Source organism: Staurois parvus, unplaced genomic scaffold (assembly GCF_062004578.1).
Source record: "Staurois parvus isolate SC_StPar_1 unplaced genomic scaffold, SC_StPar_1.0 ptg000715l, whole genome shotgun sequence".
Classification (NCBI taxonomy): domain Eukaryota; kingdom Metazoa; phylum Chordata; class Amphibia; order Anura; family Ranidae; genus Staurois; species Staurois parvus.
The window spans coordinates 12,219,362-12,240,371 of NW_028318511.1; the positions used below are offsets into that span (position 1 = coordinate 12,219,362).

General features: G+C 41.3%; 1 protein-coding gene across 1 annotated transcript in view; it reads right to left on the reverse strand.

Moving 5' to 3' along the window:
* Window positions 1-2,607: 2,607 nt before the first annotated feature.
* Window positions 2,608-21,010, reverse strand: part of SNX15 (sorting nexin 15) — a 31,957-nt gene continuing 13,554 nt past the window's right edge. The window contains exons 6-8 of the mRNA XM_089653615.1: window positions 19,976-20,125; window positions 11,499-11,717; window positions 2,608-3,171 (exon numbers count right to left, since the gene is read on the reverse strand). Of these exons, the coding sequence (XP_089509741.1) occupies window positions 3,044-3,171; window positions 11,499-11,717; window positions 19,976-20,125 (497 nt within the window). The 3' untranslated portion in view covers window positions 2,608-3,043. The remainder of the gene's footprint in view (window positions 3,172-11,498; window positions 11,718-19,975; window positions 20,126-21,010) is intronic.

Consider the following 21,010-nt stretch of genomic DNA (forward strand, 5'->3'; position numbering starts at 1 on the left):
AAACACCTCTGGGATGAATTGTACGCCACATATTTTGAGTTATTTTTTATATGCCTCTATAAAGTTTACATAATCACTTTTCCATATTTTTGTTACTGTATTATATGCAGAGGTTTGTAAATTAGCCACTGGGGCAGAGCAGATTACTATAATGACTTCCTGTAGAAAAGCGTAAGTTCGCCTTCTCACAAAACATGAACAGGTGAACTAATTCCAAATATTCTGGCCACCCCTCTGGACCTTGCTGCATATAGCAGTTGTGATTCCCTGTGCTGCCAGTGTAATGGTCCATACACCACAATACACAGTCTTGGAGTGACTATCCATCGTAATGGCAAGCGCTTAGTGGTCAGCAGGACCATGTGACCATGCAGACCAATAGGAAGTGTTTTTTTCCAAGACACCTTAGTGAAAAAAGGAGCTACGGCTTTGCTTCTTATTGGTCAGCACTGTCATTATTATTATTATACAGGATTTATATATTATTATTATTATACAGGATTTATATAGCGCCAACAGTTTGCTCAGTGCTTTACAATATAACGGGAGACAATACAGCAACAATACAGTTCAATACAAGAGGGATAGGAGGGCCCTGCTCCTTGGAGCTTACAATCTAGGAGATGAAGCTGCGCTGACTGCTTGTCATTGCAAGCATTATACTCTCTCCAGGGCTGCTTATGGACCTTTACACCAGCAGCACAAGGCATCATGTGCAGTGCAGTCCAGAGGAGTTGGCAGAATATATCAAGTTATTTTGCGTTTTAATTTTTTGTGAAAAGGTGAAAGTAACCTTTAACAACTACAGTTGCAAGAAAAAGTATGTGAACCCCTTGGGATTACGTGGAGTTTTGCATGAATTGGGCATAAAATGTGCTCTGAACGTCATCTAAGTCACAACAATAGAAGAACACAGTCTGCTGAACATAATACTACACAAACATTAGATGTTGCCATGGTTTAATTGCACATAACATGTACACATTCACAGTGCAGGGAGGAAAAAGTATGTGAGGCCCTAGCTTAATGACTTCTCCCAGAGCTAATTGGAGCCAGGAGTGAGCCAACCTTGACTCCAATCAGTGTGATGATATTGGATGTGTTGCTGACAGCTGTCCTGCCCTTAAAAAACACACACCTGTTTTGGGTTTACTGGTTTCAAGAAGCACTGTCTGATGTGAACCATGCCTCGCAGAAAAGAGCTCTCAGAAGACCTACGATCAACAATTGTTGACTTGCATGAAGCTGGAAGGGGTTACAAAAGTATCTCCAAAAGCCTTGATGTTCATGTGTCCATGGTAAGACAGACTGTCTACAAATGGAGAAAGTTTAGCACGGTTGCTACTCTCCCTAGGCGTGGTCGTCCTGTAAAAATGACTGCAAGAGCACAGCGCAGAATGCTGCATGAGGTAAAGAAGAATCCGAGTGTCGGCTAAAGACCTACAGAAATCTCTGGCACATGCTAACATTTTTGTTGACACATTTACAATAAGGAAAACATTAAACAAGAATGGAGTACATGGGAGGACACCACGGAGGAAGCCATTGCTGTCCAAAAAGAATATTGCAGCACGTTTGAAGTTTGCAAAAGAGCACCTGGATGTTCCACAGCACTACTGGCAAAATATACTGAGGACAGATGAAACCAAGATTGATTTGTTTGGGAAGAACACACAACACTATGTGTGGAGAAAAAAAGGCACAGCACACCAACATCAAAACCTCATCCCCACTGTGAAACATGGCGGAGGGAGCATCATGGTTTGGGGCTGCTTTGCTGCCTCAGGGCCTGGACGGATTGTTGTCATTGATGGGAAAATGAATTCCAGAGTTTATCAAGACATTTTGCAGGAAAACGTACGACCATCTGTCCGCCAACTGAAGCTCCGCAGAGGATGGGTGACGCAACAGGACAATGACCCAAAGCATACAAGTAATTCAACAAAACAATGGCTGCAACAGCACAGAATACACCTTCTGGAGTGGCCCAGTCAGAGTCCTGACCTCAACCCGATTGAAATGCTGTGGCATGACCTTAAGAGAGCGATTCACACCAGACATCCCAAGAATATTGCTACACTGAAACCGTTTTGTGAAGAGGAGTGGTCCAAAATGACTCCAGATCGTTGTGCAGGTCTGATCTGCAACTACAGGAAACGTTTGGTTGAGGTTATTGCTGCCAAAGGAGGGTCAACCAGTTATTAAGTCCAAAGGTTCACATACTTTTTCCTCCCTGCACTGTGAATGTTTACATGTTATGTGCAATTAAAGCATGGCAACATCTAATGTTTGTGTAATATTATGTTCAGCAGACTGTGTTCTTCTATTGTTGTGACTTAGATGACATTCAGAGCACATTTTATGCCCAATTCATGCAAAACTCCACATAATCGCACGGGGTTCACATACTTTTTCTTGCAACTGTACTATATCAGCCATCAAACCAATACTATATTTTCAGTATGCTGTCTAACTCAAACATGCATTGTGTGGAGGATTGGTAAAACACAACCATTGTGTAGCACTGTAAAGCAGGAAGCAGAACTTGAGTATGTAATGAGCAAATATAGCTGCACCAAAGGACATATATAATCACAAAGCCATATATAGAAAAAAGTGTTGTTTTTTTCTTCTAAAGAGTAACATACATTGATAACATTATTTACATCAAGATGATCACTTTTACAGTTTAGGTAATATAAAACGTAAACTCTGCTTTTATCAGCAGAAATCACTTTTGCTTTATAAAGAGATGTTTCCAGTTAGAACATTTACAGCAATCACTAAACAAGAAATCACATCATTAAATAAAAGTCATTGCAGAGAGGAATGCCTGCAGGGTGACCACAGTTTTCAAACACATGGAAGTACTTGGTTCTACCTTTTGCTGTAAACTAATGAAGAAGTAAAACAAAGACAATTTGTTCATTTGTATTCATGTGCAGTAACTCTCACTGCACATTTCCAGGGCTTTAAAGTAAAAGAAAACATTTTTTTAAATAAAAAGTAAAAAAAAATAAAAAAAAGTCATTTACAGCTATATTTATGGAGCTTTTTTGTGCTCATCTGATAAACTTCCATCCATGTGCTCCTGAAAGATCTTCTCTGCATGATGGAGATATTCTGCTGTTCTACGTGCAACGGCCTCACGACGCTCAGGACAACAATCATCTAATATGAAGAAAAAGCAGAGCACATTTATAAGCTCCAGTAAGATATCTAAATCATGATCTGCCAGCCTCAGCCTAGTAATAGTGTCATGACTTCACTTTTGTTTTTTTTTATATTACAAGAAATTTTGTCATGTTGTGTCAGAAATCTATAATAAAAGCTACCATGCCCATACTCACAGGCTGCAAAGAAACTTAAAGCTGTAATAAACCCCAAACCAAAAGTGTAATACATTGAAGCTAACTAATCATTAGATGGTAGATCTGGTGGATGCATTCATTTTCTTATTTTTAGGCTTTTTTCATAAGCTAGCTGGTGCTCTGCGTGTCTATGGACACACACAGCCTGGCTCTGGAGCATGCCTGCATGGGTGGCCCCTTACCAAACAGCTTGCTGAGGGGGAAGAAGTGGACACTGATTTTAGGAAAAAGGTTTGTCTTCATTATCACTTTAAAATGTGGTAGCAGCATTAGTTTTCTTTTTGAGTTTTTTCCTTTATTTTCACCTGCTGCAAATAGGATGTTCACTGTGCAAGGGATTCACTTACCATGAAGTGTTACTAAACCCACAACAGTAAAATCAGTCTGTATATTCAGTAAAGCATACTTGTTATACTCACTGTGGAACTTAAACAGAGTTCCAGTGAAAAGAAGAGGCAAGTCCTCTAAAAGCATTGGCCTGTTGCATATCCATTTACCCTGTGATGGCATGTGATGTTCTCTGGATTTGATGGTGCTGCTGTTAATGCCGAGCATTTGTTTCACTCATCTTTTGTGAGTATATTACTTACCACTTTTATACAATAAAATCAAGGTTAATGCACTAGGCCAGTGCGCCCTTTTTTGCTTTTCGGTTACAGTGTTTTTGGACATCCCCGGTCCTTTGAGGGCAGCAAGGCGAATGTCATCTATGAAAGCCAGGAGTAAGCCATAATTCATTGTGACCTTTGAGCCCACTCCCTAGCGCAGGAGATTTTGCATTTTGACTTTGAAGCTACAAAAACTGTAGCTGCTGACTTTTAAAAACCAGCCCTCACCTGTCCCTCGATCCCACGGTGTCTCCCCTGCAACCAGTTTCACCGGCTATCCTGTGTTCCCAGCGCCAGCATCTTCAGTGTGGGCACCCAGCTGTGACAGCTTGCACCTTCACAGCCAGGTGCCCACTGCACATGTGCGAGTAGCGCTGCACTTTGTGAATGGTCCCGTAGTCTTCTGGGACCTGTCACATGTCCCAGAAGACTATGGGGAGGGAGGAGGTACCTGTCAATTTTGGGTACCCACTCCTCAAAAGGTGCCATTCCTTAACAGGGAGCGGGGGACCAGTCCTTAAAGCGGAACTTCCCCTTTTGGGTGGAGCCCTGCTTTAAGAGATTAATCCTCTGCATTGTGCAAAAAATATGTTTGATCCTGTCTTCTCTGATCCTCCCTTTCTTCCATGTTCCCCATTTCATCTCCTGATAGGACACAGCCTCGGGGACACTCTGCACATGCTCAGTTTGGTGTGTATCGCTAGAGAGTTTTTTCTTTTTCTTAGGAGGGTGCATGTGGTCAGCACAGGTTATGCAATCTCATAGGGCAGTGAGAGGAGAATGAAAACTCCTCCTACAAGCTTTAACCAGTGTTCAGATGGACACGGATAGAAGTCACAAGACTGCTCTAACCGCTAATGAGAAAAATTATTTAGCAGTTTATATTTACTAAAATAATTGCACTTCCATGTTCTGTGTACTGTGGAAGACTAGAGCTAGTGAATGCAGGGTCCTGGGTTTAGTAACATTTTAATGAATGTGGTAAAAATTCACTTTTCAAATAATACCTAGCACTTGCAAGAGAAGTAAAAAAAAATAAAATAAAAAAATAATAGTATTTTGGTTGCCCATTTGGACAGTGGAAGTCAGGAGAGCTTTATCTCATTCAATAAGCTATGGGACAATTCCCTAGTTTGTCTATATGTCTTTAGTAAATCAACCCCCTTGTGTCTAGCAGTCCTGCCCCTTAGTTTTAATGCTGAACCCCACTGTTCTCTCAGCTGCACCCGGCAAAGGACAACATGGAATCAAGTGTCAGTAACACATTAAACTCACGTCCCACTGCTACATTAATTCTGCATATAATTCCTGGAGATTTCATTTAAGGTTCTTAGTATTTGAGGTCAAGGTTAGCAACACTTGTGTCCTAATTCAACATTTGCAGTTTATGGATAAGTTATAGCTCAGGTCTCAGTGTACGGTGATGATATGATGTTCACGTTGACCAACCTCAGGATTGCTATCCCCAACCTGCTCCAAGAATTTGAGCGATACGGGGCCCTCTCTAATCTTACAATTAACTTATCTAAATCGGAGGCGATGGGGGTGTTACTACCACACTCTCTTACCTGCTCCCTACAGTCCGACTTTAATTTAGGTGGACCACCACGGCCCTGAACTATCTAAGAACTTTGATTCCCCCACTTGGTTTGGGTGGTGTAATATCATTAAAATGTGCATTCTACCAACATTTATTTACTTATTTCCAGCTCTGCCGATCCCCATCACCTCAGCATTTTCAAAACAGGCCCACTCTTTCCTATATGGCTTTATTTTGGCACATAGGAGACCCAAGATCCATTGTTGACTACTTCTCTTGCCCAAGCAATTTGGAGGCTTGGCAAAACATTTGTAAAAATATTATCAGGCAGTACATCTTGAGAGGTTAGTGAACTGGTGCCATCACAGTGATATTAAACTGTGGCCACGCATTGAACAGGCCGAAACCCCGATACCGCTTCACCATGCCCTGTGGTGCTATGTGGATCTACCTCTCACATTTAAATTCCATCCGCTCATTGGCACAACATCGCACATTCCCCAATTTTCTCATTGATGTCTATTGCCCCTGGGCACTCTTCCATATTTCTAATCTTGGACAAACCGTGGTTTGCATCTGGCCTCAAAGAACACTCTTATAGGAATCAACTTCAATCTGGTCAGCTCCAATCATCTCACGTTTTGAAGTCTGGTTCATGGCCTTCTATGTAGACTTTCATGAACCCACCAGGCATCTATAAATTACATTTTTGGAGGGCTCTGCAAATTAATCACTTTCTTCATTCTCTCCTTCTTTCCCCCAGATAGCTTTCAGTGTAGAGGGACTACCTTGGAGGAATATTGCTTGGGCCAGGATGCACTTCTTCATGCACTTTCTAAAATGTATTCGCTTTTATTCCTACCTCCAGAGGATTTCTCATTGCCATACCTTAACACCTTCCTGCCCAACCTATAGCAGATTGATGGCCTGGGTGGGACGTTCCTCCCTCTGCATGTGCATCCTTTGAGAAGGCACCGCGCAGCGGTGAGATCTGTCACTAGTTGCGTCTACCAGACACAGCCGATAACTGATCACTACCCGTATGCTGCCAGTGTCATGTGATTGCTGTGACCAATCACGTTGTAAACAATGGATGGCTTCCTTTCATACCTTCCATTCTATACAATTGTGCTGTTAGCTGTGATTGGTCAGTGATCACATGGTACAGACAGGGTCAATCACAGCCCATCTGTACCATTTGTTTAGCTTTGGCCAATCACAGCAAAAGACACAGAATTAATCAGTTTCATTCAGTAAAAATGGTTTCTTAGAACAATGAAATACAATGCACCATCTCATGCTGCAAATAATACCTCTGCATCAATGGCTGTTATGGGGATAAAAGGAGAGAAAGTCATGGTGTGGCCTCCGTCCTCCCCTGACCTCAATCCTATTGAGAACCTTTGGAGCATCCTCAAGCAAAAGATCTATGAGGGTGGGAGGAAGTTTACATCCAAACAGCAGCTCTGGGAGGCTATTCTGACATCTTGCAAACAATTTCAAGCAGAAACTGTCCAAAAACTCACAAGTTCAATGGATGCAAGACTTGTGAAGCTGCTATCAAATAAGGGGTCCTATGTTACAATGTAACGTGACCTGTTAAAATGTTTAAAAAGTTAAAATGTTGTTAAAAGTTTGATTGAAATAGCTTTTGATTTTAGTAAATATGCTGCAAACACAACAAATGACAATTTTCAGTTCTTTACAACCTATAAAGTGTTTTAAAACTTACTGTGCATAATAATTTGGAACAGTGCATTGGAAGTGTTTTATGTTTAAACACTTGCCGTCCGCCTGCCAGTTATAAACGGCAGGACAGTGGCACTCCAGGGGCGGGTTGCCGTTCATAAACTGCACCCGCCATTTCTAGCTGTGCGCGCTCCCTAGGAGCGCGTAGCTCCGCGATCTGGTGCCCGCTGTGTCCTCCGGACACAGTGAAACACCGATCGTCGAACGGGATCCCGATCATGTGATCACTGATTGGCCAATCAGTGATCACATGCAAAGTAGTAAGCAAGATGTCACTTGTGACATCATTGCTTACTATGTGTGAAATCTGTGAATGATCACAGAGGTCACATGGTACAAGGCTATTCACAACAGCCTTGTACCATGTGACAAGCTGTGACCAATCACAGCTCACTCAGTATTTCTCAGTGGCTGCAAGAATGCAGACAGAGAGAAGGAGAAATTATTGCTTTTACATCCTATATGGGTGTAAAAGCAATCACTGTAAAAAAAAAAAAAAAATAATTCATCACCCCCCACAAGTAGTACAGTGTCACCATGGTGACACTGTACTGCTAGGGTGACAGTATGTAACAAAAAAAAACCAAAAAAAAAAACCACATAAATAATAATATAAAAAAATAAAATAAAAATGCAAAAAAAAAAGTTTAAAAATTATAATTTTGGTTATAAACTAATTTGGCTTATTTTTCTTTTTTACTAAAAAGATAGTGGAATACATTTTGGGAAAGATTTATGATGAAAGATTATTTATTTGCAAAATTTTATAAGAAAAACACTTTTTTTCAAAATTTTTGGACTTTTACATTTACATAGCAAAAAAAAAAAAAAAATCCTAGCGGTGAATAAATACCACCAAAATAAAGCTTTACCTGTCTCAAAAAAATGGAAAAAAATCATATGGGTACAGTGTTGCATGACCACACAATTGTCATTCAAAGTGTAATAGCACTGAAAGTTGAAAATTGCCCTGGACAGGAAGGGGGTAAAAGTGTCCGGACAGGAAGTGGTTAAAAAAAATACTGTTATCATTAGGAGGTTTGTTCAATAAAATTTGAATTGTACTCTTAATAGTTGATAACATGAGAATAATGCTGACTGTTATTTGCATCAATTATGTAGGCAAATGAGAAAAATATAATTTGCATAATAATTTGGAACACGGTGTATGTATATACAGTGGGGATCGAAAGTTTGGGCACCCCAGCTAAAAATTTGTATTAATGTGCATAAAGAAGCCAAGGAAAGATGGAAAAATCTCCAAAAGGCATCAAATTACAGATTAGACATTCTTATAATATGTCAGCAAAAGTTAAATTTTATTTCCATCATTTACACTTTCAAAATAACAGAAAACAAAAAAATGGCGTCTGCAAAAGTTTGGGCACCCTGCAGAGTTAATATCTTGTACTGCCCCCTTTGGCAAGTATCACAGCTTGTAAACGCTTTTTGTAGCCAGCCAAGAGTCTTTCAATTCTTGTTTGAGGTATCTTTGCCCATTCTTCCTTACAAAAGTCTTCCAGTTCTTTGAGATTTCTGGGCTGTCTGTCACGCACTGCTCTTTTAAGGTCTATCCATAGATTTTCAATTATGTCGAGGTCAGGAGATTGTGAAGGCCATGGCAAAACCTTCAGTTTACGCCTCTTGATGTAATCCCCCGTGGATTTCGAGGTGTGTTTAGGATCATTATCCATTTGTAGAAGCCATCCTCTCTTTAACTTCAGCTTTTTCACAGATGGCATCAAGTTACCATCCAAAATTTGCTGAAATTTTATTGAATCCATTTTTCCTTCTACTCGTGAGATGTTCCCTGTGCCACTGGCTGCAACACAACCCCAAAGCATGATTGATCCAACCCCATGCTTAACAGTTGGACAGAGGTTCTTTTCATTAAATTCTGTGCCCCTTCTTCTCCAAACGTACCTTTGTCCATTCCGGCCAAAAAGTTCAATTTTAACCTCATCGGTCCACAGAACTTGTTTCCAAAATGCATCAGGCTTGTCTATATGTTCATTTGCAAAGTTCAAGCAATGATTTTTGTGGTGAGGACGTAGAAGAGGTTTTCTTCTGATGACTCTTCCATGAAGACCATATTTGTACAAGTATCTCTTTATAGTGGAATAGTGTACCACAACTCCAGTGTCTGCCAGATCTTTCTGGAGGGATCGTGCAGTCAAACGTGGGTTTTGAATTGTTTTTCTCACAATCCTGCGAGCTGTTCTGTCTAATATTTTTCTTGGTCTTCCAGATCTTGCTTTAACTTCCACTGTTCCTGATGACTGCCATTTCTTAATTACATTCTGAACAGAGGATATTGACATCTGAAAACGCTTTGCTATCTTCTTATAGCCTTCTCCAGCTTTGTGAGCGTCAGCTATTTTCATTTTCAGTTTTCTAGACAACTGCTTAGAAGAACCCATGGTGCTGATTGTTGGGGCAAGGTCAGATGAGTCTGGGCATTTAAAACCTTTGAGATTGACATCACCTGGTCTTCCCAGACGATGATTGAGAACAATCCATGACACTGGCAGGTCTTAGCTTTGCAAAGGGGGCAGTGCATGCTATAAATTCTGCAGGGTGCCCAAACTTTTGCAGACGCCATTTTTTTGTTTTCTGTTATTTTGAAAGTGTAAATGATGGAAATAAAATCTAACTTTTGTTGACATATTATAAGAATGTCTAATCTGTAATTTGATGCCTTTTGGAGATTTTTCCATCTTTCCTTGGCTACTTTATGCACATTAATACAAATTTTCAGCTGGGGTGCCCAAACTTTCGATCCCCACTGTATATATATATATATATATATATATATATATGAATGAAAATAGATTAATCCTGAAGTACTGATGGCCAATCTAATTTTCTTAGGGCCCGAAAACACCTAGTACAAATATAATTTTTTGATTATTTTCACTAAAGAAATGTAGCAGAATACATTTTGACCTAAATTCATGAAGAAAGGTTATTTATTTGCAAAATTTTATAACAGAAACGAAGAAAACTTTTCCCCCCCCAAATTTTCAGTGTTATTTTTTGCTAAATAAACAAAAAAATAAACTTAGTGGTGCTCAAAGTGCAACAGCATTGAACGCTGAAAAGTGGCCTAGGGCTAGGCAGGAAGGAGGTAAAAGTGCCCGGTATTGAAGTGGTTAAAAAACGGGAAGCAGATTTGGGAAGGATGTTCACGAAATCACAAAAAACTACCATAATTTGAGTTGCCTTAAAATCCCCACTTTGCGCAAGAATTCAGGAGAATACATTTTAATATCATGGTGGTGTAGAACCCCTTCAATTTTGCATACGTTTTTCCCCAGAGACTTTGGATAGATGCTGACGGTGCTAGGAGGAGCAGGGGAAGCTTTTACACATCTTCTGGTCCTGCTCTAAACTCAGATGCTATTGGTGAGAGGCCTGGCGGATATTTTAAAACATTTTCAATTATCCTGTTCCAAATGACCCAGCATTCTTTCTCCTTCATGTTACTAATGTACCTTCTAAAATCTACAAAATATCAATAGTGTGTCATCTTCGAAATGCTGCTAAATCCTGTTAATCCTTTAGGTGGAAGGATCCACAGCCCCCATCCATTGGGCTCTGGCTCCACAAAGTTAAGGATTTGAATTTTAAGGACCTTGTGTTGACGCACCAACACAAATGTGAGGTGTATACTAAAATATGGTCATTATGGAACATGTTCATATATTCTGAGGAAGGAAGATCTCTTCTCGTGGTTAGTCCCTCTGACATTTGAATACAGGAGTTGCTTTTGCACTAGATGTGAGTGTAGTCTCTCGTGATACCTCCTCTTTTTTTTCTCTAGCCCCTCCCCGACATTCCTCCATACTTCCTCTTTCCCCTTCTGTTTGTCCTCCTTTTATGTCCCTTCTTCTTGGACTCTCTCCTTTCTAACACAGTCTAATTGAAGGAGAACAAAAGTTCAGCAGTGTCCTCCATTGTCCATAAGTGGTGGGAAGACCTCTATGAGGTATTACTCCCAGACCTTCCAACTTCCAGAGTTATTCAGTATTTTATGGGTCTTTGCACAAGATGTTTCTGGTACACTTGTTGAGGACACCCCCTGTTCATCACCTCACTCACCTTGGTTACATTGTACTGGTATTATTGCAACGTTTTACATAATTGGAACCTGCTGATATATTTTGTTTAAAATAAAAAAAATATATATATATGTATATCTCTTACAGGACCGTGATCCAAATAGTTTACCTTTCACTCCCTTTAATAAGATATCCACGGCATTTCGGAATAATTTGAAGGCTTCAGGGTAATCTTCAGCCAATTCTGACTCCATTGCTCTCTGAACTTCTAATGTGGCTTGTGACAGGTAAATGCCACCATCTTCTAGGCTAGCAGAAGGATGATCCTCCACTTCACACTTCAGAGATAGCAGATGCAAAGAGGTTTCGGTTTCTTCAATTGCACCTTCTGGAATTATGATTAACACAATAGTTTAGAATTGGCAAGTGCAGGTGGGATCTACATTGCCAAGAATCCCCCTTCAACCAGCAACTCGATATTAAATATCAGGGGGCACAAAAAACATTTTAGCAAAGTAAACACTGCTCCACCATCCACAGCTCTTGGTTTGCACAACCTGCTTTCTGACCTCTGCAGATCTCACCTCTGCACCCCCCACCCTTTCCCAGGTCTCCACTCTGCACAGATCCCCACCACCATCCACTTTCCCAGCTATCTTCTTTGATAAAATTCCCCCAGCTTCCCTCTCTACACAAATCCCCCCCAGCTCTCCTCTCTGCTAAAATTCCCCCCAGCTCCTCCCTCTGCATAACCCCACGAAACATACATTTTCCAAAGTTCTCCTCTCTGCTACCCCCCCCCCCCCAATACACACACACACACACTTTCCCAGTTCACCTCTTTGCAAAATCCCCTCCTGCCAGCTCACTTCTCTGCTAAAATTCCCCTCCTCCCCAGCATTCCTCTCTACTACAATTCCCTTAAAGCCCCCCTCCCAATCTCACCTCTTTGCAAAGTTACCCCCCACCTCTCCTCTCGTCTAACATTTCCCCCAGCTCTCCTCTCTGCACAAATCCCCCCTCGCTCTCTTCGTTGCACAGATTCCACTCCCCCCTCCACTTTTCCAGTTCTCCTCTGCACATATTCCCCAAACCCCCACTTTGACAGTTCTCCTCTCTGCACATATTCATTCTCTCAAAAACCCTGCTCCTCCCTCCCTTTCACAGCTCTCTCACCTCTTCAGGAAAGCCGCCACCGCTGTATATGGTGTGTGCGGGCTCTTCTCTTTTAAGCTCAGCAGTGTGATGATCGGAGAGCTCCATGCTAAAATGTCAGCGGAGGAGCGGCAAGCAGGGATGGAAGCTGCCTCCTGAACCACCACAAGCAGCTGCTGTGCTGGGACCCAAGAGGCTTGCTACGGCTCACTAGTACAGAGAAGCCGGTAGAGAAAGTGAGCTGTGCAGAAATCTTCCTCTACCAGTTAATGTGTTACATGACAGGTTGGAGAGGAGAGGACTGCTGAAGGTACCGGTACACACAAACACACACACACACACACACCTCAAAAAAATTGATTAATAACAGGTGCACTAGATGGGCATCAATGAGACGACCCCCAAAACAGGAATGGTTTTACAGGTGGAGGCCACTGACATTTTTTTCCCCTACTCATTCTTTTCTGACTGTTTTTCACTAGTTTTGCATTTGGCTAGGGTCAGTGTCACTACTGGTAGCATGAGGCAATACCTGGACCCTACAGAGGTTGCACAGGCAGTCCAACTCCTCCAGGATGGCACATCAATACGTGCCATTGCCAGAAGGTTTGCTGTGTCTCCCAGCACAGACTCAGAGCATGGAGGAGATTCCAGGAGACAGGCAGTTGCTCTAGGAGAGCTGGACAGGGCTGTAGAAGGTCCTTAACCCAGCAGCAGGACCGGTATCTGCTCCTTTGTACAAGGAGGAAGAGGATGAGCACTGCCAGAGCCCTACAAAATGACCTCCAACAGGCCACTGGTGTGAATGTCTCTGGCTAAACAATCAGAAACAGACTTCATGAGTGTGGCCTGAGGGCTTCACGTCCTCTGTTGGGCCTTGTGCTCACTGCCCGGCACCATAGAGCTCAATTGGCATTTGCCATTGAACACCACAATTGGCAGGTCTGCCACCAGCGTCCTGTGCTTCTCACAGATGAGAGCAGGTTCACCCTGAGCACATGTGACAGACGTGAAAGGGTCTGGAGAAGCCATGGAGAATGTTATGCTGCCTGTAACATCATTCAGCATGACCGTTTTGGTGGTGGGTCAGTGATAGTCTGGGGAGGCATATCCATGGAGGGACGCACAGACCTCTACAGGCTAGACAATGGCACCCTGACTGCCATTAGGTATCGGGAAGAAATATTTGGACCCATTGTAAGACTATGCTGGTGCAGTGGGTCCTAGGTTCCTCCTGGTGCACGACAATGCCCGGCCTCACGTGGCGAGAGTATGCAGGCAGTTTCTGGAGGATGAAGGAATTGATACCAATCAATGGCCCCATGCTCGCCTGACCTAAATCCAATAGAGCCTCTCTGGGATATCATGTTTCAGTCCACCCGACACCGCTAGGTTGCACCTCAGACTGTCCAGGAGATCAGTGATGCCCTGGTCCAGATCTGGGAGGAAATACCCCAGGACACCATCTGTTGTCAGGCATGCATCAAGCACATGGGGGCCATACAAACTACTGAGTACCATTTAGAGTTGCTGCAATGAAATTTCAGCAAAATAGACTAGCCTGCTGCATCATTTTTTTCACTTTGATTTTCGGGGTGTCTTTGAATTCAGTCCTCTGTAGGTTGATACTTTCTATCAAACGATGGGGCATCCTTATGTTCCTAACACATTACCCAGTCCATATCAGTATAGATATCCAGCATGAGATTTTTTCCCCATTGAGATCTGATGTGTTTTCAAAGTGTGGCTTTAATTTTTTGAGCAGTGTGTGTATATATATATATATATATATATATATATATATATATATATATACACATACACACACACACACACACAGTTGCGTTAAAAAAAATAGCAGTCAGACATCACTAACCTGATCAATCACTGTTATTGGTAGAAATTATATTTCTACATGGCAAATAATTTACTAGCAGGTGCATGCTGCTGATTCTGTGTAATTGAATCACTAATTGAAAGGGGCATGTTCAAAATAATAGCAGTGTGGAGTTCGATTAGTGAGGTCATTCATTATTTGAAAAACAGGAGGCAATTATTGCCTTTATTTAAGGAAGGAAGGCAGCAAATATTGTACATGCTGGTTACAGTGCATTTCTCTCTGAAATTCTGAGGAAAATGGGTTGTTCCAGACATTGTTCAGAAGAACAGCGTACCTTGATTAAAAAGTTGATTGGAGAGGAGAAAACATAAAGAAGTGCAGAAAATTATAGGCTGCTCAGCTAAAATGATCGCAAATGCTTTAAAATGGCAACCAAAACCTGAAAGACGTGGAAGAAAGCGAAAAACTACCATTCAAATGGATAGAAGAATAGCCAAAATGGCAAGGACTCAGCCAACAATCAGCTCCAGGAAGATCAAAGAAGGTCTAAAGTTACCTGTGAGTACTGGCGCAACATTTTGTGGACTGATGAAAGTAAGATTGTTCTTTTTGGGTCTAGTGGCCGGAGTCAGTTTGTCAGACGACCCCCAAACACTGAATTCAAGCCACAGTACACTGTGAAGACAGTGAAGCATGGTTGCGCAAGCATCATGATATGGAGATGTTTCCCATACTACGGTGTTGGGACTATTTATCTCATACCAGGGATCATGGATCAGTTTGAATACATCAGAATACTTGAAGAGGTCATGCTGCCTTATGCTGAAGAGGAAATGCCCTTGAAATGGGTGTTCCAACAAGACAGCGACCAACAAACACACCAGTAAACGTGCAACATCTTGGTTCCAGACCAACAAGATTGACGTTATGGAGTGGCCAGCCCAATCCACGGATCTTAATCCAATAGAAAACTTGTGGGGTGACATCAAAAATGCAGTTTCTGAGGCAAAACCAAGAAATAGAGAAGAACTGTGGAATGTAGTCCAATCATCCTGGGCTGGAATGCTTGTTCACAGGTGCCAGAAGTTGGTTAACTCCATGCAACAAAGATGTACAGCAGTTCTCAGAAACAGTGCTTATACAACTAAATATTAATTAAGTGATTCAAAGGAAAGCAAAATCTTCAAACATTTTTCAGTTTCTATAGTGAATGTTTGAGTTTGTAAAGAAGAATACAAACACTGCTATTTTTTTGAACAGTCTAATGTTCACTTTTCTTCATTTTTTTTAGAGAAACAACACAAATTTGATATATTTTTCTTCATGTTTTGATTTGGAATAGAATGTGTAGTGTTCCCAATGCATTTGTGTGTATGGAAATAAAAGCTATTAGAAGGATTTTGAGCTTTATTCACTTTTTTCAACACACTGCTATTATTTTGAACACAACTGTATGTATAATATAGATAGATAGATAGATAGATAGATAGATAGATAGATACCCACAATATATAGCCAAACGTATTGGGATGACTTTACACGCACATGAACTTTAATGGCATCCCAGTCTTATTCCGTAGGGTTTAATATTGAGTTGGCCCACCCTTTGCAGCTATAACGGCTTCAACTCCTCTGAGAAGGCTGTCCACAAGGTTTAGGAGTGTATCTATGGGAATGTTTGATCATTCTTCCAGAAGCGCATTTGTGAGGTCAGGCACTGATGTCGGATGAGAAGGCCTGGCTCACACTCTCCATTCTAATTCATCCCAAAGGTGTTTTATCGGGCTGAGGTCAGGACTCTGTGCAGGTCAATCAAGTTCCTCCACCCCAAACTTGCTCATCCATGTCTTTATGGACCTTGCTTTGTGCACTGGTGCGCAGTCATGTTGGATCAGGAAGGGGCCATCCCAAACTGTTCCCACAAAGTTGGGAGCATGAAATTGTCTAAAATGTCTTGGTATGCTGGCGCCTTAGGAGTTCCCTTCACTGGAACTAAGGAGCCAAGCCCAACCTCTGAAAAACAACCCCACACCATAATCCCCCGTCCACAACAAACTTTACACTTGCCAGAAGAACAGTACTTGCTTGACTGTATTGTGCCAACTGCCAAACCCAGACCTATCCATCGGGTTGCCAGACAGAGAAGCGTGATTCGTCACTCCATAGAACACGTCTCCACTGCTCTATAGTCCAGTGGCGGCGTGCTTTACACCACTGCATCTGAAGCTTTGCATTGCACTTGGTGATGTAAGGCTTGGATGCAGCTGCTCAGCCATGGAAACCGATTCCATGAAGCTCTCTACGCACTGTTGTTGTGCTAATCTGAAGGCCACATAAAGTTTGGAGGTCTTAAGCCATTAAATCTGCAGACAGTTGGCCACTTCTGCTGCTCCTGCTCTGTCATTTTAAATGGCCTACCACTTTGTGGCCGAATTGCTGTTCTTCCCAGTTGCTTCTACTTTGTTATAACACCACAAACAGTTGACCGCAGAATATTTAGTAGCAAGGAAATTTCACAGATGGACTTATTGCACAGGTGGCAACCTATCATAGTACCACGTTTGAATTAAGGAGAGAAGAAGAAGCGCCCTAAGTGCACCAGACCACTTTAATATATAATAAAAGGTAGGAACACTCACATGGTAGTAGAGTAATAAAAGCATGTAGGGTATTGTGGTGTAGAAACACCATGTGGAACGGCTGTCACTGGTGCCTGTATCGTCCGCGTCTCAATGGTAGGGAGCGTGGTTCAGGAGGGAGATAGATGTGGAGCCGGCAGGCATGCACGTACTCCTAAAGATGGCGGCTGGAACGCATGCTGGGCCGCAACGTCGGCGTAGGCGTGATGTAGTCAGTGACCAAGATGCAATGCTACGCGTTTCAGAGCATGTGCTGGCTTCTAATGGCGGAAGCGTGCTCCTTTCTCAAGCAGGGGAATGACATGGCAGAAGGACCTTTCCTTTTATAATGGCTGTGCCTTAATTGGCAATCAACAATTCGGGAATAACAATTAGCATAATTGGAAACATGTGGGTTAGTGATGAGGAACATGTGGGTCTTACAATTAAAAGCATACAGGTGAAACTCCAAAAATTAGAATATCGTGCAAACATTCATTTATTTCAGTAATGCAACTTAAAAGGTGAGACTAATATATGAGATAGACTCATTACATGCAAAGCAAGATAGTTCAAGCTGTGATTTGTCATAATTGTGATGATTATGGCTTACAGCTCATGAAAACCCCAAATCCACAATCTCAGAAAATTAGAATATTGTGAAAAGGTGCATCATTACAGACTCAAAGTGTCCCACTCTAATCAGCTAATTAAGCCATAACACCTGCAAAGGGTTCCTGATCCTTTAAATGGTCTCTCAGTCTGGTTCAGTAGGAATCACAATCATGGGAAAGACTGCTGACCTGACAGTTGTGCAGAAAACCATCATTAACACCCTCCATAAGGAGGGAAAGCCTCAAAAGGTAATTGCAAAAGAAGTTGGATGTTCCCAAAGTGCTGTATCAAAGCACATTAATAGAAAGTTATGTGGAAGGGAAAAGTGTGGAAGAAAAAGATGCACAAGCAGCAGGGATGACCGCAGCCTGGAGAGGATTGTCAGGCAAAGGCCATTCAAAAGTGTTGGGGACTTTCACAAGGAGTGGACTGAGGCTGGAGTCAGTGCATCAGGAGCCACCACACACAGACGGATACTGGACATGGGCTTCAAATGTCGTATTCCTCGTCAATCCACTGCTGAACAACGTCAGAAGTGTCTTACCTGGGCTAAAGAAAAACAGACCTGGTCTGTTGCTCAGTTGCATCTCATTTGGAAATCAAGGACCCAGAGTATGGAGGAAGAATGGAGAGGCACACACTGCAAGATGCTTGAAGTCCAATGTGAAGTTTCCACAGTCTGTGTTGATTTGGGGAGCCATGTCATCTGCTGGTGTTGGTCCACTGTGCTTCATTAAGTCCAGGGTCAACGCAGCCGTCTACCAGGAGATTTTGGAGCACTTCATGCTTTATGGGGATGCTGACTTCATTTTCCAGCAGGACTTGGCACCTGCCCACACTGCCAAAAGCACCAAAACCTGGTTCAATGACCGCGGGATTACTGTGCTTGATTGGCCAGCAAACTCGCCTAACCTGAACCCCATAGAGAATCTATGGGGCATTGCCAAGAGAAAGATGAGAGACATGAGACTGAACAATGCAGAAGAGCTGAAGGCCGCTATTGAAGCATCCTGGTCTTCCATAACACCTCAGCAGTGCCACAGGCTGATAGCTTCCATGCCACGCCGCATTGAGGCAGTAATTGCTGCAAAAGGGGTCCAAACCAAGTACTGAGTACATATGCATGCTTATACTTTTCAGAGGTCCGATATTGTTTTATGTACAATCCTTGTTTTATTGATTGCATGTAATATTCTAATTTTCTGAGATTGTGGATTTGGGGTTTTCATGAGCTGTAAGCCATAATCATTACAGTTATGACAAATCACAGCTTGAACTATCTTGCTTTGCATGTAATGAGTCTATCTCATATATTAGTTTCACCTTTTAAGTTGCATTACTGAAATAAATTAACTTTTGCATGGTATTCTAATTTTTCGAGTTTCACCTGTAAGTGGGGAAGAAAACACAGTAACGGGAAAATTACGATAATAGGGGAAAAGAGAGGAAACAAACGACAAACAGTACCATGATACAGGGAATGGGGGAAGAATTAAAATGATATAAAAAAAGGGGGGGGGGTAAGAATAAGACTAAAATAATGAATAAAAAGATAAAAAAATTAGATAAAAAGCAAAAAAAAAAAAAAAAAAAGTTATAAATCTATGCATAATCCTCCCTGGGGTGCCATAATGGAGTATATAGTGTATAAAAATAGAAAATGGAAAAAATTATTAAAATTAAATTAAGTAAATAAACGCATGACGTATGGAAATAAACGCATGAATATGGAAAAAACATAATATGGGAAAAAGGATGGGAAAAAAATTTAAATTGAAGATTAAAAAAAAGTAATAAAATAGAATATGTTGCGAATACTTGTGAGAAAAAAAACTGAAAAAAATCATGAAAAAAAAAAATTATTAAAAAAAGTGGTAAAAAATTAAAATGAGTAAAAATTAAAATGATAAGATAAGGTGGAGTAAAATGTGTTAGAGAATAGTGTTAACATCTAATTCCTCATTTAGACCACCTGGGGACAAAGTGTCCAATATAAAAATCCAGTATGTTTCTTGCGAGCAAAGTTTAATGAAACGTTCAGACTCTGAGAGGTTTCTGGATATGGATTCTAAAACCCAAACCTGTAGACCATCAGTGGATGATTTTCTGTTTTTTTTTGATCAGCTGGCTGGCTACTGAAAAACAAAAATGGATGCCTTCATACATAAATTTGGGGTGGAGGAAGGAAATCCTCCCTCCTGTGCTATTGTATTCTGACAGCGGGGACTCCTCAGTTAACTTTTCAAAATTTCCAAACTTTCCAACATTACTGATCGAGACGTGTTAATCACTAGCTTGACTCTTCTCAAACAGAACAGCCATAGATGGAAAAAAATTTGGCCAGTCTCTGCTGAACTTCAATCCATCTATGGCCAGATTTAGACTTTTCTTCAGTTATTGTTTCTTATAGGCACTCACCTTCAGAATAACAAGGGTCGAACATTGCCAAGTCATTGGCAGTTAATGTACTAGCAGATGGCAGGGGGTCCTGGATGTCTTCAGCTTCTAACTGACATAAGTCTTCATTTAGGCCAAACAGTACATCAAGCTGAGTTTGAGTGCTGAGCTCTGGAAAGAGAATGACAGATTAATTACCTGAATTTAAGAACCTGCTGCACTCGCCTCATCATGAGAATCTCAGGGGTGTATTCATAAAAAAAAAAAAAAAAATCTGCAGAAAAATTCTCCCATTGTAAGTGCATGTACATTCATTCTGTGTAAATATGAAAAAAAAAATGTTATTAGGCCTTTTCCTTTGCTTACCAAATGTTTTTTCTTCAAATAAACCAGAAAATACCACATTTGGCCACTAGAAGTGCGTGTGTGTATATTTTTTTTTCCTCTTTCATTAATATTGGTTAAAAATAATTTTTAAAAAAAGATTCTTTTTTTATATAAGTTAGTATAATAATATTAAAGGCTGTTTATCTAGATTTCATCATTTTTTAGCCAGCATATGGAGCTCTCTGTTTCTTTTCATGGCTTCCCCAGTCTCTGTATAGGCTGTTGGAAATAAGAACCTACTAACAGTAATTAGTCAGATTAACCCTTTCAGACTCAAGTCTGCACTAGAAAAACAAAGAAGCTGACTGGTTTCTTCTCAAGCATTACAAAACAATGAATAGACCCCAGTGTGTTAGATTCATTATACTAGGGAAGAATCTGCATAGTTTGGGCCGAGTCTTCAGTCATTTAGATCTTTTTTCATTTCAGTAACTGTTCAGGGTCTATTACAAAAGAAATGACATTTGGTCAGACTGAGCAGTGCAAAAAAAAAATTTGAGCCGCAGATAACCCTGTTGCAGTTCTGGGTGGGTGTCCAATGACGTCCTCCCAAAATGTGTCCTCAACGGCATGCACCCGGCGCTGTCTGTGATTACTGTGTCCTTTGGACAAGCTTATCACAGCACATGGTAAAAGTCCAATTCTTAGGCTAGTCAGAAATCAATTGGT